At 36.1% G+C, this 17,777-nt stretch overlaps 1 protein-coding gene across 1 annotated transcript in view; it reads left to right on the forward strand.

Moving 5' to 3' along the window:
- Positions 1-17,777, forward strand: part of GRID1 (glutamate ionotropic receptor delta type subunit 1) — a 685,250-nt gene that overhangs the window by 576,883 nt on the left and 90,590 nt on the right. The window contains exons 11-12 of the mRNA XM_045783660.2: positions 1,951-2,275; positions 3,477-3,615. Coding sequence (XP_045639616.2) covers positions 1,951-2,275; positions 3,477-3,615 — 464 coding nt within the window. The remainder of the gene's footprint in view (positions 1-1,950; positions 2,276-3,476; positions 3,616-17,777) is intronic.

A 17,777-nucleotide genomic window follows, 5' to 3' on the forward strand; every position in this document is an offset into this window, starting at 1 on the left:
AGTTCTTGACCAGATAATCCTGTTCCCTTTATCTTTTGTGACTGTCTTTGTTCTTGGTTTCTTACGTACTGAAACCCTAACTTGAATATATTATCTACCCTCTGACTCTGACATCCAAGTTGCTGCATACAATTAGAGAAGAAAATCACACATTTGTCCATATGGATAGATGAACAATGTGTGGCCTCGAACCTCAGCTAGGCCTTCGGGACAGCCCAAGTTCCTTAACTTGTCCTTTGTTGGACCCCTTGGCTATATCCCTTAGAGACTGTTTCAAAAGTTTGTCTTTCTCTTTAAGCAACCTAGAAGTCTTCTCTCCTAAATTAAAAAAAAAAAAAGTACTCCTATATTAGGCAAAGAAATGGAGATTTGTGGGCTTGAAATACTACTTCAACTACCTATGAAATTCACATCTGCAGACACCTGCTCGTACTCCAGGTTCAGAGGTGGGAGTGTTTTCCCCCGTGTTACAGGTCACCCTCTACCCGTGTCGTAAGTCGATCCCTTGTGCTTTTTCTGGACCTGGCTTCATAAATTACTTTCCCGTCTTCCTATGCTGTAAACCTGCGCGGCTCCGCTAGATCTCTTCTTAGTCCTTACGTAGGCTCCGAATGCTCCATATCCTTAAAAACAAATCCCTGGATCTTGAGTTTTTGCAAAGAGAGGCAAGAACCAGACATACAAATGTGACAAGTCTAAGAGGAGAGCTTCACCATCATTACCTCCAACATTTTTTCTTTTTACTCTAGATATGTTGTTGGATTTCACAGTTTATTATTATTATTTTTTATTTCATAGTTTAGAACATCCTTATATCTGCCTCTCTAGCCCACATATTAAATCTCATAAAAAATTTTCTGATAAAGTCTTCTTATGTATGTTTTCCCAATTTAATTTATATTTTTAAAGATTTTATTTATTCATTTGAGAGAGAGAGAGACAGTGAGAGGGAGAGAGAATCTGAAGCAGACCCCTTGTTGAGAGCAGATCCTGACTTGGGGCTTGATCCCACAACTACGAGATCATGACCTGAGCTGAAACCAAGAGTCAGCTGCTTACTGCCTGAGCCACCCAGGCGCCCCTAAAATAAACTTAGTTCTGATGATGCCTCCTGCATAGAAGTCCAAGAGCCAAGATCAGGATGATCATGGTATATTTTGGTGCCCTTGTGGTTGAAGGGACTGGTGGCCCATTATTGGCCTCCGTCATGCATCCAGTCCTAATTATCCTAACCTCCACCAGTCTTGGCAGCTTTAATCTCACAGTCTAGTTCCATCTTAATGGATTCTTTGTCTATTTTTAAAATTAAGCCCATCTTGGAAAGAAAAATCTTGCAAGGTACTTTTGGGGTCAAAGTATAGCATGTCCAGAAGGTCCCCTCCCAACATGGCTTTACTATATGAAGAATCAACCCATATGTTGAGAGGCCATGAATTAAGGGCCGTGGAAGATCAAGAAAAGTAGATAATCCCATTTTTCTTGGAGGATATGACTCTCTGGCATAGAGTCTGCATATAAAACAACCAGGGACTGTTTATAACTTCTGAAGTATCTCAGGAAAAGCATCCATGTGGGCTAATGGAAGTTTGGAGAAGCTTGATGGAAGTATAGGAAGGATACAAATAAGCCTAGAAGAAGATAGAAAGGACTTCTTGGTTGGGGGCAGGGACGGGGTAGAGGGAAATAACCAGCAAAAGAAAGAAGATGGTGAAAGTTTGTGAGGACAACAAGAAAGTGAAGAAAAACTACAATTCAAACAGACAACTTAGTGTTGAATTTTTTTTTTTTTTTTTTTTTTTTTTTTACGGTATTCAAGGTCACAGGCTGTCCTGTCTTGAATGCATTTCCTCTGGAAGGAATAACCTAAAGGGTAGAGGGCAGGCCTTGCCCCAGGGTGGGACCCAGCAGGAAGCGAGAACTGCTGTCTGATGAGTTGGTTTTGCCTTTCAGAGGGCAGACCTGGCCATCTCCGCCATCACAATCACTCCGGAGAGGGAGAGCGTCGTGGACTTTAGCAAGCGGTACATGGACTATTCGGTGGGGATCCTAATCAAGAAGCCCGAGGAGAAAATCAGCATCTTCTCTCTTTTTGCTCCGTTTGATTTTGCCGTGTGGGCCTGCATTGCAGCGGCCATCCCGGTGGTGGGCGTGCTGATATTTGTGTTGAACCGGATCCAGGCCGTGAGGGCTCAGAGTGCTGCCCAGCCCCGACCATCCGCTTCGGCCACCTTGCACAGCGCCATCTGGATAGTTTACGGAGCCTTCGTACAGCAAGGTACGTTCCTGGTTTCCTGATGTTGCGGGATAGCCCCGAGGGCCGGGAAGAACTTGCCCATTGACAGAGTTCTTAGATGCGTTTTGGAGAAGTCATTTTAAATGCAATTTTATTTAATCTCTAGGACGGTACTAATATCAGGCTGCACCCAATTTCTCTGAGTAATATCAGATAGAAATTAAATGAAGTGACAAGGAACTCAACTTCAAAGCCTGATTCTCCGCTTTAGATAAAATTAACTTTGGAGTTCTGCTTTGCACTTTTCTCCCCTCCCACATCAGGTTGATTGTTATGCACATGGGGTTGTCAGATGAAACTGAATCTTGCTTAAATTTGAAGTCTTAATAGGAAAAAAAAATCACAATTGTTTTGCAATCCTCTGAGCAGTCCTCCACCCAGTGTTGAGATACAAAGTCTCCTTTCTCTGTGAAGTCTGGAGAGCACTTGGTAAGTTACAGGATCTTGCAGTTTTGACCCAAGCAACAAATTGCAAAGTTCCTAATGTGAGTGTTGGCCTTGTTTGCACCATGGCAAAACATGTATCGCCTGTTTGCAAGGTTATATAAGAAGTGTCAGTGAAACGCTTTCTTCTGCTACCACCTGAGGGACCAAGGAGAAATAATTGGCCTCCACGGGGCAGCTACTGACTGCAAGTCACAGGCAATGATTTCTGAAAATCCTAGGAAAAAAGTCATCCAGTGAGGGCTGAATATTAATAAAAGCGAGATCTCATTTCTGAGGTTTAAAAGAAAGCTAGGGAACCCTCCAGGTAGGAGGTAATTCTATATTTACAGAATTCCTGAGACGACTCTCTATGAATTTGAAATTGGAAAAGGATCTTACATCATGTTGCAGCCCTGGAAGTATGCAACTCAGTGAGCTAGAATCTTCTAACTGGAAGATTTTGATATTCAGAACTCTACCCTTGGTGTTTTGACAAACATCACATCACTAAAAGGCCAATCCTGGATTTTTCGTATTTGGTGGTCCTCCACCCCTTTCCAAGATTGGTGGTCTTTGGATTCTTCCCCAGGATTGTCACAGTCCCCCATAACTAGCCAGCAGCTCACTTCCCTGCTCCCCAGCCCAACCCCAATGGCGGTTCCCTGAGCCAGGCCCCAGGGTGGAGCTGGAGCATTTCTGTGGGGATGCGAGTGAGAGTAGACACCCAGGGCCAATCCATTTTGCTGGCCTCCTGTAGGTGGTGAATCCTCAGTGAACTCCATGGCCATGCGCATCGTGATGGGCAGCTGGTGGCTTTTCACCCTCATCGTGTGCTCCTCCTACACAGCGAACCTGGCGGCGTTCCTCACAGTGTCCAGGATGGACAACCCCATAAGGTAAGATCCATTCCTCCTTCCAGATCTGGGAACATTCAGCTCCGAAAGGCTGTAAAGACAGAGTGCAGCCTCATGTCCTGGAGGCAGGCGGACTCCGATCCTGGCTATGCAGTTGGATGACCGTACTCTTGCGTGCGTGAAAAGCTTCACTCCTCTTGTAGTTTACTTCATACACAATTATATAAGTGCATAAATGAATTAAATAATACTTCTCTGAACATTTAAATGCTGCTTATAAGACTAAGAAATCAAAACATTAAAAATTAACGAATTAAATTTCCTCAGGCATTTAAACGTTGATTACAAACTTATTTAATCAAAATTTTCTAAACATTACATTAAAATTAATTAAGACCACAAGTCTAAGGTATTTTTTCAAATCTTCAAACACCTTAAAATTATTTTTAAAAACATGCCATTATCACAGTGATTAGAAAACTTATTTCACTTATATTTATAAAATTATAAAATTACTGAAGCCAGGGAGTAAAATCATTCCTTTGTTTTATCAAAGTGTTAAAAATATGGCTTGAAAGAATTAGTTCAACATAGTGAAATAACGGGAATGCCTTTGTTTTAGGAGCAGATTTCCACCTACTGTGTAATTTACAAGCGAACTTGGGCAAAGTGAAGGGGTATTGGAAATGTGGTGACTGAAGTAACCAAAGACACAGATCTAGTCTACATTTCCTTGGGTTCAATATCGGCTTCAATATCCCCTCTCACTTGATCCCTGATTATAGTGTGTAATTTCTCCTTCAATTCATCATACTCACTATCATTACATGGATTCTTTCGATCTACAGCCCTCACTGGCCATCCATACTTAACCAGCTTCTATGGCTCCCAGCTGCCTATTTAAAGGAGTTCAGCCTCTGGCCAGGATTCAGAATTTAGTATGATGTTATCCAGTTTTATTTTTTAGTTGGCATTTTTATCGAGATAATTATAGATTCACATGCAGTTGTAAGAAATAATGCAGCGAGATCTCATAATATCCTTTAACTGGTTTCCCCCAGTCGTAACATTTTGCAAAACTGTAGTATCTTATCACAACCAGGGTATCGACATTAATACAGTTGACTGATTCTATTCGGATTTCTCCTCTTGCACTCATTTCTCTGTGCATGTGTGTGTGTGCATTTGGGTCCACGCAATCTTATCCCATGTGTAGGTTTGTGTATTCACCACCATGGTAACGATGCTAAAGAATTTTATTCCTACAAGGATCCCTTGTGTTTTCCTCTTATAACGACACCCATCTCCTGCACACTTCTCCCCCTTCTTCCCCTCTGGTCTTGTTCTTAACCCCTGGTGACCACTAACGTGTTCTCCATTTCTAAAATGTTGTCATTTCAGGGCACCTGGATGACTCAGTCAGTTAAGTGTCCAACTCTTGATTTCAGCTCAGGTCATGATGTCAGGGTCCTGGGATCGAGCCCTGCTTCGGGCTCATGCTCAGTACCGAGTCTGCTTGCCCCTCTCCCTCTGCTCCTCCCCCCTGCTCACTCTTTCTCTCTCTCTGTAAAATAAATAAGTAAATAAAATCTTTAAAATGTCATTTTGAATATGTTATATAAATGGAATCATAGCTTTTGGATTGCCTTTTTCATTTAGAATAATTCTCTGGAGATGCATCCAGGTTGGTACGTGTCTCAATAATTCATTGCTTTTTTCTGCTCAGTAATATCCCATGTACCACAGCTTGTTTAACTGTTCACACACTGAAGGACATCTGGGTTGTTTCCACTTTTATGCAATTATGAATAAAACCATTATGAATATTTGTGTGTAGGTTTTGGTGTGAACTACAAGTTTTCATTTGTGATACATATGTATCCAAGAGTGCAATTGCTGGGTCATATGGTAATTGCATGCTTTATAAGAAAATATGCTTTATAAGAAACCATCAAACTGTATTCCAGTGACTCTGCGATTTTATATTACTAGTAGTGATGTGGGAATGATCCAGTTTCTTTGCATCTTTGCCAGCATTTAGTATTTTCAATATTTTTTTATTTTACCATTCTGATAGGCATGAGTGATAGCTCATTCTGGTTTTAATTTGCATTTCCCTAATGAGTAATTGTGTTGAACAACTTTTCATGTGCTTATTGCTATCTATATAATAACCTCTTTGGTGAAATACCCATTTTTATATATTGTACCCATTTTCTTATGTTTTTTCTTTCTTTCTTTTTTTTTAGAGAGAGAGAGAGTGCAGGCACACCCATATGTGAGCAGGGGGAAGGGCAGAGGGAGAGGGTGAGAGAGAATCCCAAGCAGGCTCCACTCAGCATGGAGCCTGACTTGGGGCTTGATCTCACGATCCTGAGATCATGACCTGACCCAAAATCAAGAGTGGGATGCTTAACCAACTGAGCCACCCAGGCACCCCTTGCCCATTTTCCAACTGGATTGTTTGACTACTACTCTTATGTTTTGAAAGTTCTTCGTATATTTTAGATACTAGTTCTTTTTCAGACATGTTGTTTGTAAATATTTTCCCCACTCTGTACTTTCTCTTTTCAACCTCTTAATAAGGTCTTTCACAGAGAAAATTTTTTAATTCCTCTGAAGTCCAATTTATAAATTTAGTCTTTTGTGAATCATACCTTTGGTGTCAAGTCTAATTCTTGCCTACCCCTAGACCATGAAGATAATCTCCTGTTTTTTTTGTGTTTTTCCTAAAAGTGTTGTAATTTTACATTTAACATTTCGGTCTACAGTCAATTTTGAGTTAATTTTTGTATAAGGTATGAGGTTTAGGTGAGTTTTAGATATATAATTACAATAATTATATATGGTTTTATCTATGAATGTCCAATTGCTTTAGTGTCATTTATTAAAAAGGTTATCTTTCCTTCATTGAATTGCTTTTGTAATTTTTTCAGGAATTAGGGCACATTGTTGTTCTATTTCTGAGTTTTCCATTCAGTTCCATTGATCTATGTGCCTATGCCTTTGCCAATACCGTGCTGTCTTGGTTACTATAGCTACAGACTAAACCTTAATATTGGGCAGAGTGATTCCTCTGATTTTATTTTTCTTTGTTCAGATTGTTTTAACTATTCTAGGGCCTGTGCCTTTCCACAGAAATTTTAGAATAAGCTTGTCTATGTTTATAAAAAAAAACTTTTCCATGGTTTTGATAGGAGTTGCATTAATTATAGTTGAAACTGCATTAAACCAATAGATCATAACTTGCTGAGCTTATTTATCCTGAATGGGTATTGGATTTCTCAAATGCTTTTTTTTTTTTTTGCATTGCTTGACATGACTGTATGATTTTTCTTCTTTAGCTTACTAATATGATAGATTACATTAGATTGTTTTTCAAATGTTATGTACCTTGAATGAATCTCACCTGGTCATGAACTATGATTCTTTTCATATATTTTGGATTCTGTTTGTTGATATTCTGGTGGAGGATTTTTGCATCTAAATTTATGAGAAATATTGGTTTGCACTTTTATTTATTGTCCTGTTTCTGTCTAGTTTTGGTTTCAGGGTAACACTGGCTTCATAAAATGATTTAAGAAGTCTTTGCTCATCTTCTATTTTCTAAGAGAGATTATATGAAGTTGGTGTTAATTCATCTCTGTTTGGTATAATTCTCCAGGGAAACCATCTAGAAGATTTCATATTCTTGGAGCTTTTAAATTAATAATTAAAATTTTCATAGCTATAGGGCAATTCATATTATCTATTTCTTCTTCAAGTGTAGTTCATTTATAGTATTGTTCATGTTTTCCATTTACTTGCTGATCTGTTGTTATCAATTATTAAATGTGGGATATTAAAATCTCCAACCATTTTTTCAGAACCGCCTATTTCTCCCTTCAATTTTATCAATTTTGATTCATATATTTTCGGATTTTAGGTGTATATATATTTTGAATTATAATTGTTTTATATTCTTATCAAATGACCCTTTTATCATTATATAATGTCCTTTGTCTCTTATAAAAACTTCCCTTAAAGTGTACTTTGGCTGGTATTAGTATATTACTCCAGTTCTCTTTTGGTTATTTGCACAAAAAATATTTTTTATTCTTTAATTTTCAATCTATTTGTCTTGGAATCTAAAGTGAGTCACTTCCATACAACATATAGTTCAATTATGTTTTTTAATCTGTTCTACCAATCTCTGTTTTTTTTTTGTTTTTTAAGATTTTATTTATTTATTCGACAGAGATAGAGACAGCCAGTGAGAGAGGGAACACAGGCAGGGGGAGTGGGAGAGGAAGAAGCAGGCTCATAGCAGAGGAGCCTGACGTGGGGCTCGATCCCATAACGCCGGGATCACGCCCTGAGCCGAAGGCAGACGCTTAACCGCTGTGCCACCCAGGCGCCCCCTACCAATCTCTGTTTTAATTGGAGAGTTTAATCCACTTACATCTAATGTAACTAGTGATAAGGAAGAATTCACTTCTGCCGTGTTGTTGTTTGTTCTCTTTATGTCTTAACACCTCTTTTGTTCTTCATTTCCTCCACTCCTGCTTTTCTTTCTGTTAAATAGATATATTCTGTATACCATTTTAATTCCCCTGTTGTTTCTTTCACTATATATATTTTTGAATTGTGTTTTAGTGGTTGCCCTAGGCATGTCAATTAATGTCTTAATTTATAAGAATCTAATTTGAATTAATGCCAACTTAATTTTAATAGTATAAGAAAATGTTTTTCCTATGTCACTCTGTTCCACTCCACCTCTTCCCCAACAACTCCTTTTTGAAACTTCTGATCCCTTACTTTTTAGGAAGTGATTAAAAACTTTTTCCCTATTTATTTGATAGATAGCCTTCTATATTTAATTTTTAAATTGTTATTTTTTATTGTTTTTTACTTATTGAATAAACTTCATAATTTTTAAAACAACTTTTGATATTAGAATATATTATTACATGTTTATAGTTTTTAATTTTAATTTTAAAATTGTGATAAAATATACATAACATCAATTTTATCATTTTAATCATTTTAAGTGTGCAGTTTAATGTCATTAAGTACATTCACATTGTTCTATAAACATCACCACCATCCATCTCTAGAACATACTGCAAAACTGAGAGTCTATATAATACTCCCCATTCCCCACTTTCACAGACTCTGGAAGCCACCGTCCTGTTCTCTGTTTCTATAAGTTTGACTACTGTAGGTACTTTATATAAGTGAAATAATACAGTTTTTGTCCTTTTATGACTGGCTAATTTCACTTAGCATGTCTTAAAGTTTCATCCATGTTGTAGCATCTGTCAGAATTTCCTTCCTTTTCAAAGCTAAATAACATTCCATTATATGTATATACCACATTTTGTTTATACATTCATCTGTTGAGAGACACTTGTGTTGCTTCCATTCTTTGGCTATTTAATACTGCTGCTATAAACATGAGTGTACAGATATATGTTCAAGTCCCTGCTTTCACTACTCTTGGGTATATACTCAGAAGTGGAATTGTTGGATCATATGGTAATTCTGTGTTTGTTTTATTAGGAACTACTTTACCATATTCTACAGCAGTTTCACCATTTCACATTCCCACCAGCAGCTCACAACGTTTCTAGTTCCTTCATATCCTCACCCATACTTATTTCCTATTTTGTTTTTATTTTTGGTTTCATAATAGCTATCCTAATGGTGTGAAGTGGTATCTCATTTGGGTTTTGATTGGCATTTCCCTAATAATTAGTGATGTTGAGCATCTTTTCATGTGTTTTTGGCCATTTGCAAATCTTCTTTGGAGAAATGTCTATTTAAGTCTATTGCCCATTTTTAATTGGGTTGTTTGTTTTTGTTACTGAATTGTAGATATATATATATATATTATTAATATATATATATTAATATCTCATCAGATATTGATTTGTAAATATCTTCTCCCGTTTTATGGGTAACCTTTTAATTCTGTTGGTAGTATTCTTGGGTGCAGAGGAATTTTTAATTTTGATGAAGTCTGTATTATCTATTTTTTGTTGTTGTCACCTTTGCTTTTATTGTCATATTTAAGAAATTATTGCCAGATCCAATGTCATAAAACCTTTGCCATATGTTTTCTTCTAGGAGTTTTATAGTTTTAGGTCTCATATATAGGTTTTTGATCCATCTTGTTAATTTTTGTACATGGTGTAAGTTAAGGGTCCTACTTCATTCTTTTGCATGAGGATATCCCGTTTTCCCAGTACCATTTGTTTAAAAGACTGTCCTTTCCTCACTGAATGGTTTTGACACCTTTGTATGAAATCATTTGGACATATATGGGATAGTATTACTGGGCTTTTTATTCTATTCCATTGGTCTATGCATCTGCCTTCATGTCAGTACCACACTATTTTGATTACTATAGCTTTGTAGTACATTTTGAATTCAGGAAATTTGAGATCTCCAACTTTATTCTTTTTCAAAATTGTTTTGGCTATTTGGGGTTCCTTAAGGGGGAAACTTTAGAATGGATTTTTGTATTTCTGCCTGAAACATCATTGGAATTTTGATAGAGATTGCATTGAATTTGTGGATTGCTGTAGGTAGTATTGACATCTGAGCAATATGAAGTCTTTCAATCCATGAACATAGATGTCTTTCCGTTTATTTGTGTCTTTAATTTCCTTCAGAAACATTTTTTAGTTTTCAGTATACATGTCTTTGCCTTTTGGTTAAGTTTATTCTTAGGTATTTTATTCTTTTTGATATTATTATAACTGGAATTGTTTTTGTATTTCCCTTTCAGATTGTTCATTATTAATGTATGGAAATGCAACTGATCTTGGTGCATTGATTTTTTTATCCTACAACTTTGCTGATTTATTAGTTCTAATAGTTTGTGTGAGTGTGTGTGTGTGTCCAATTTTAAGGTTTTCTACATATCAGGCAGGTCATGTTGTCTGATAGCAGAGATACTTCTATTTCTTTCATTCCAATTTGAAATTTTTAAATTTATTTTTTCTTGCGTAATTGTCTGACTATGACTTCCAGTACTATGTTGAATGGAAGTAGTGAAAGTGGACGTTCTTGTCTTGTTCCTGACCTTAGAGGAAAAGCCTTGAGTATGATGTTAGCTTTGAGTTTCTCACATATGGTCTTTATTGTATCAACGTAGTTTTCTTTTCTTCCTAGCCTGTTGAGTTTTTATCATGAAAGGATATTGCATTTTGTCAAATGCTTTTCCTGCCCTAAGATGATAATGTGGGTTCCCCCCTTCATTTGCATAATATAGTATTATATGCTGATGGCTCTTTGTATGTTGAACCATCCTTATGTTTCAGGAACAAATATTGGTTGGTACTGGTGTGTAATTTTTTAAAAAAATATGCTGTTGAATTAAGTTTCCTGGTATTTTGTTGAAAATTGTTGCATCCACATTACTCAGGAATATTGGTCTTCAGTCTTCTTTTCCCGTACTGTCTTTTTTGGGTTTCAGTGTCAGGGTAATACTGGCCTCATAAAATGAGTTAGGAAGCATTCCCTCCTCTTAAATTTTTTGGGTAAAAATTTGAGGAGGATTGGTGTTCATTCTTCTTTACATGTAGATTGTATGTTTCTAGGAATTTGTTCATTTCGTTAAGGTTTCCAATATATTGGCAGACAATCATCAGGTAGTATGATATAAATATATTTAATCTTCACTCATGTCTACTTATGCATTCTACATTGTTTTCATGATGTTTAGCATTCTATTACCATTGTTATTACTATAGTCCCCCTGCCCCCACCACCACAACTGGACGTTAAGCATCCTCTTTTAACCGCCAGCGTTTTCCTTCAGGCTTAAAAACACATGCATTGCTGTTTCTCTTTCAGCATCAAGTGTGAAACCATATATTTATATCTCTCCCTATGTAAGATGATACTGAAATACCTTTTTGTCCTCCCCTCCTTCCACCTACTCAATCAGGTTTTGGTAATATAATCTGAGATTTTAGGCCCAGTTTACTATTGTTATTTATTTCCTTCTCCTCCTCCTGCTTCTAATATCTGATGGTTTCTCTAATATATATATATATATAATTTTCATTTTCATTCTTTTATTATATCACATCTACATTTATAGTCATTATTTGGACTGAAGTCTATGTTCCAGGGATTTCAGTGATTGTTGAATGTCTTTCTATTCTGTGATTTAGCCATTGTTCATGTCTTTATTTTGATGAATTTTTGTTCAGCCAGAGCAGTTATTTGAGCAATAGAGAGTGGTATATTTTCTGAGATAATATATCTGAGAATCTTTTTCTGTTGCTTTTATGCATGAATTAAAACTTATCTGTGTATAATAATCTTGTGTTACAACTTTTTCCCTTAATATTGTATAGAATTTGCTCTATTGACTGAATTCTATAGAAATTGCCCCATTGTTCTTCCTGTATGTAACGCTTCAGAGAAGCATAAGAATACTGCATTCACCTCCTTCTTCTCCCCTCCTCTTACCTTTCCTATCTTTTCTTCTCACTCTCCTCTATTCTCTCCTCTTTTTCTCCATCTTCTTTTCTCCCTCCTCTTCCCCTTCTTCCTTCCCTTTCTCTTATCCTCTTCCTCCTCTCTGCTTCCTGCCCTTCTTATTGCTTTTCCTCTTCCTCCCTCTACTTTAATCCTTCTCCTCTTCCCTCCTATTCCTTCTTCTCCACCTCTTCCTTCTCCATGTCGCTTTCCTCTTCCTTTTCCCTTTCTCCTCCTTCTCCTCCCATTCTTCATTCTCTCCCCCTTCTTCTCTACTGTTCCCCCTTCTTCCCTCCTCTCCATGTTTTCCTCCCATTATTTCCCACTTTTTCCTTGTCTCCCTGCTCATCTTCTTCTTCCTTCTCCCCTTCTCTCTGCTTCTGATCCCTTTTCTCTTTTCTTCTCTCCTTTTTCTTTTCTTCCTCCTTTACTTCTCCTCTGTTATTATGCTTTCTTCTTTGTAATTTACTTTAACATCCTTGAATTTATAAACTTCCACCAATATTTAATGAGTTAGCCTACATGTCATTAATTATGCTTAGAATTCTGAGTTCTTTTTATATGCAAAAACAACCTGATAACTTTAGCTGAATAATTTTGTCATCTATTAAATCTTTCCTTATCTATTACATCTTTTGCATTTGTCTTTGTCTTGTTTCCAGGAACGTTAACTTTTCATATGTTGATGCTATTAGTCCTCCATGTCTGTTGTACTCTCTTCGATAATTTTCAATGCATTCCTTTTTCTTATTATTTTGAGAGTTTTTTAGTTTGTCTTCCAAATTTCTGATTCAATTTTCTCCAGTGTTCATGTTTTTCAACAATGTTAATGAATACATAAGTTCTCCTTTTATGTTTGTGTTTCTCCTTTGTTTTTTCTCCCTGCCACTCCATTAATACCTCTTTTATGTCTCAGCCACTCTTTATGGAATAAATTTTTAATTTTTTGTTATAGAGAGTCATTACAATAGTGAATTGTACCTATAGAGAAAAAAATATTTTTAAAACCTCTTTTCCTTTGGCATATACTTTTCAAATAATATGTTTTTAGTGTCTATGATGTAATATAATATATTTACATGTTATTTCTTTCATGCTAAATCCTTTCCTTACACTTTCATGTTGTTGTTTTGATGTTTAGTTTGCTCTTTCTTGATTCTGGAGAACTCTTTCCATAAACGGGTAGGTATAGACTCCCTGAGTCTCCTAATAGTTCAGCTGGCTGCTGGTGGAATCATCCTCTCAGATCTTAACCTGGTCTTATGAGTTTAGCTGGAGACTGTGATGTAAATCAAGCCCTGTGCCTTAGTGGAAAACTTCCTTTTTAGAGTTTTTTCCCCAATAAAGTTTCTGTTTCTATAATCCTGATTGATGCAAGCCCTACAACAGTAAAAAAAAAAAAAAAAAAAAAAAAAGCCACAGTATTTTTTAACCTTCTTTCTGGCAATGCTCTTCTATCTGTCAGAGACAAATGCCAGTGAACTGGGGTTTCTGGATACTGTATTCTGCAGAGGCCAGAGGAATTCAAGGGCTCCCATTATTGATACTTTGAACTGCTTTGTCTATGTACATAAAAAAGGAAATCCCCTGAGATGATGCACTTTCAATGCAAGATGAATTTGAGTCTTCCATTGCTGTGACCCACTAAGTTGCTTCCCCAAAATATCTGATAAGTGAGTGGCATCCTTCCCTAGGTTCATGATACCTGATCTCCTGTAGTTTACAAAATTACATGGTCATTTCAGTAGGTATCTGGAAGGCTTAATGATGGATATCTGTCCTCTCTTTACTGATGAATCTTTCTTATTAATCCAAATGGCCCTCAGCCTATACATTTTCAAACTAATATAAAACTATTCAATAATGATTATAATACCCCTTATAAATGTTCGTATTCACTGTCCATGTAAATATCCTAGTCTTTAAAACCTATAAATTCCTTTAAAGGCATAGGGAAAGCTGGTATCCAATAGAGACCGAATTTTTTTTAGAGAACAGAGAAATACTTAACAATTACCTTAAACAATTTTTAGCTTTTTTGGGGGTATGAGGTCCATTCAGGGAAGGGGATGTATCTTACTTTTAGTTCACTAAACGTGTCTCAAAATATAATTACTTTCATCTTCATTACAATTACAAAGCATCTTCACCTATTATCATAATGAAAGGAGAGTCATTTGAAAAAGGTAGCATTGACAGGTGGTTTGGCACTACAAGCATCAATGCACTGTATTTAGGAAATACTTCGGTTAAAAGTTCTAGATGAGTAGAATTCAGAGGGATCACATTCAAAAGGATTGCATTTGGCCTAGAGGCTCATGTTGGCAGGCAGAAGCACAGTGGCATGACTAAGAGATATAACAGTGTAGTTGAAATGAACATAGACACTGAAGCTTGATTGCCAGGGTTCAAATCCTCTCTCCCACTTACTAACTGTGTGATCTTGGGCAATTTACCTAATCTCTATGTACTTCAATTTTTCATCTATATGTAGGAGTAAGAATAGCATCTATCTTATAGGACTATTGAGGGAGATTAATAAACATATGTTAGAGTTTAGAACATTTACCTGGCACATAGAAAGGACCATGTAAGTCTAGACATAATTGTTGTTGTTGACAGGGACCTTGGTAGTCAAAATAATAGCTCTGAACTTTGGAGTACGGGAGTGAGGAAAAGCAGAATAACTGGGAGATGTGGGCAAGAAGATGATAGTCTAGGAAACAGACAACTCTGTTTTGGTAATGTCACCAGCTGGCTGGATGACGTTAGTCACTTGTCCTTTCTCATTCTTAGTTTCTCTACCTGTAAAATGGGGAGGTTGCTCTAAATGGCCTCATCATATTTAAGATGTTTGTTCATCTTTCTGTTGAATTTGGAAGCATCAAATTTGTAAACTTAAATGAGCAAATTCTTCCTGCAGATAAATTATTGTGCTAAGCTAGGGAAAGATAGGCAATCCATAAGAGCTTTGTCTTGTGTACACACATTCATACAATTTCAGAAGCGAAAATAAAAAGATTGAACACACCAGCAATCTGATTTATCCCAAGATGATTTTCCCTCTAATCTTCTTGATTTAGAAAAATGACTTTTATTCACACAAACTTGCTGTAAGCTTTTTATTATAAATATATTTGTCATTATTTGCAGTGTAATGATAAACTGAAAATTCAGATGACCTTGGGCATGGTGATGACTTCTTAGCTACAACACCAAAAGCACAATCAATCAAAGAAAAATTGATAAGCTGGGCTTCATTAAAATTTAAAACTTCTGTGACAAAAATACTGGTAAGAGAATGAGAAGACAATTCAGAGATTGGGAGAAAATCTTGGCAAAATATATATGAAATAAAGGGTTAGTATCTAAAATACACAGAGAACTCTTAAAATTGAACAATGAGAGAACAAATAACCCATTTAAAAAACAGGCAAAAGATCTGAACAGATATCTCACCCAGAAGAGTTGCATATGACAAACAGCCATATGAAAAGATGCCTAATATCATGTGTCATTAGGGAACTGAAAAATAAAATAACAATGAGATACCACTGCATTAGGATGGCCACAATGCAAAACACTGACAGCACCAAGTACTGGTGAGGATGTGGAACAACAAGAACTCTCTTCCGTTACTGGTCAAAATGGAAAATGGCCACTTCAGAAGAAAGTTTGACAGTTTCTTATAAAACTAAACCTACCTTTATCATATGATCCAGGAGTCACACTCTATGGTATTTACCCAAATGAATTCAAGTCACATATCTACACAAAAACTTGCACATGAATTTTTATGACAGCTTTACTTGTAATTACCAAAATGTGGAAGCAAGAGGTGAATGGATAAACCCAGGTACATCCACTCAATGGAATATTATTCAGTACTAAAAATAAATGAGCTATCAAGGTATGGAAAGACGTGGAGGAACTTTAAATACATACTAATAAGTGGAAGTGTTATGATAGATAAATAATTAAATATATATTTATAAGTTATTTATAACTATACTATTAATTTGTTATATTATTTACATGTAGTTATAAATATGTATTTACATTTATTTGTATATTAGTAAGTTATTATTTATATTTTAAAAAATAGAGAGAAAGAGAAAAATATATATTGGTTTTACTAAGACCTATCTCAGTTTTAAGATGTATTTGTGGATAAAATGAGGAAAAATATGAAGGGCAGAGCTAGGCCAAATGAAGCCAAAGGACCAGTTTTTCTTTTATTGATCATGATTTTGGTGTTGTATTTAAGAAGTCATGGTCAAACCCAAGGTTGATCAATTGCTGTTTGCAGAGTGAACTTAAAGTTTGTTTACATGTGGATTATTGTTAATTTGGGTGTGAAGTTTCCACTTTTAAAATTAATATATGGTTAAAGACATTGAACAGGAATCAAAAGGGTTGGATATGGTGTGAATGTACCTCACAAGCTGTTGATTTGTTTGTTTGTTTTAAATCTGGGCAGCATATAGTGTTTTAAATATTCAAATTCGAACAACTTTGGTGGTTCTTCTGGTTGCCTCTGGTCCCACCATCCTCTGTTTTGTTTTTTATTTTTATTTTGTTTTTGTTTTTTACACCTGCTGGTTTCAAACTCTCATATACCCACCTTACACCATCAAGTTATTCAAGGTGGTAACCTGTGACAGAGAAGACCCGAATGACTCTTTGCAAGTTAGCAAGTCCTATACATTCTTGCTATTCAAACCATGTCCCATAGACCAGGTCTCATCTCAGATCTCCTAATTCAAAATTTGTATCTAAGTCTCCAAGTGATTTCTACTTACATTCAAGTTTGGAAAGCATTGCCTTTAATCAGAAAAAAAAAATCTATAAAATTCTAATAGGCTGAAGTGACTGGCTGCATCCAACAAATCCATTTTAACAGAGCTATGCCTCGTTCCTGCCTTGGGACACCACAAACTGGAAAAGGATGGTAGTGCCCATTAATGGCACTCATAAACAAGAATGTGGGACTTCTTCTACCTGCCATGATGGAGTAGCAGGTATCTGACTAAACTTTCCAACATCAACAACAATAAAACTTGAGGAAAAAACATTGCTGTCTACAAGCATTTTAAACTTAAAGGCATAGGTAGATTGAGAGGGAAGGGAAAAGATATACCATGCAAACAGTAAGCATAAGAAAATTGGTGAGGCTATCTCAATATTAAAGGAGACTTCACAGTTGACCCTTGACCAATGTGGGGGTTGGGGGTGTTGACCTCTGCACAGCCAAAAATTTGCATGTAACTTTTGACTCCCCCAAAACTGAACTACTAAAAGCCTACTGTTGATCAGAAGCCTTACTGATAACATAGTCAATTAACACATTGTTTTGGATGTTATGTGTATTATATATCATATTATTATAATAAAGTAAGCTAGAGAAAAGAAGATGTTATTAAGAAAATCATAAGGAAGAGAAAATATATTTACAGTACTATACTGTATTTATCCAAAAAAAAATCCACGGATCAGTGGACCCATACAGTTCAAACATATGTTGTCCAAGGGTCAACTGTATACCATACAGTATTACAAGGGATAAAGAGGGAGATTATATGATGATAAAAGGAACAATTTCACCAGAAAAACAATTCTAAACATGTATGCACCTAATAAGCATCAAAGTTTATGAGGTAAAATTTGACAAATCTAATGGGAGAAAGAGGAAAATCTAAAATAGTTCAAATTTTAACTTCTTTCTATTA

The sequence above is a fragment of the Ursus americanus genome, chromosome 6 (genome assembly GCF_024610735.1).
Source record: "Ursus americanus isolate L20-20 chromosome 6, mUrsAme1.1.p, whole genome shotgun sequence".
Lineage (NCBI taxonomy): Eukaryota > Metazoa > Chordata > Mammalia > Carnivora > Ursidae > Ursus > Ursus americanus.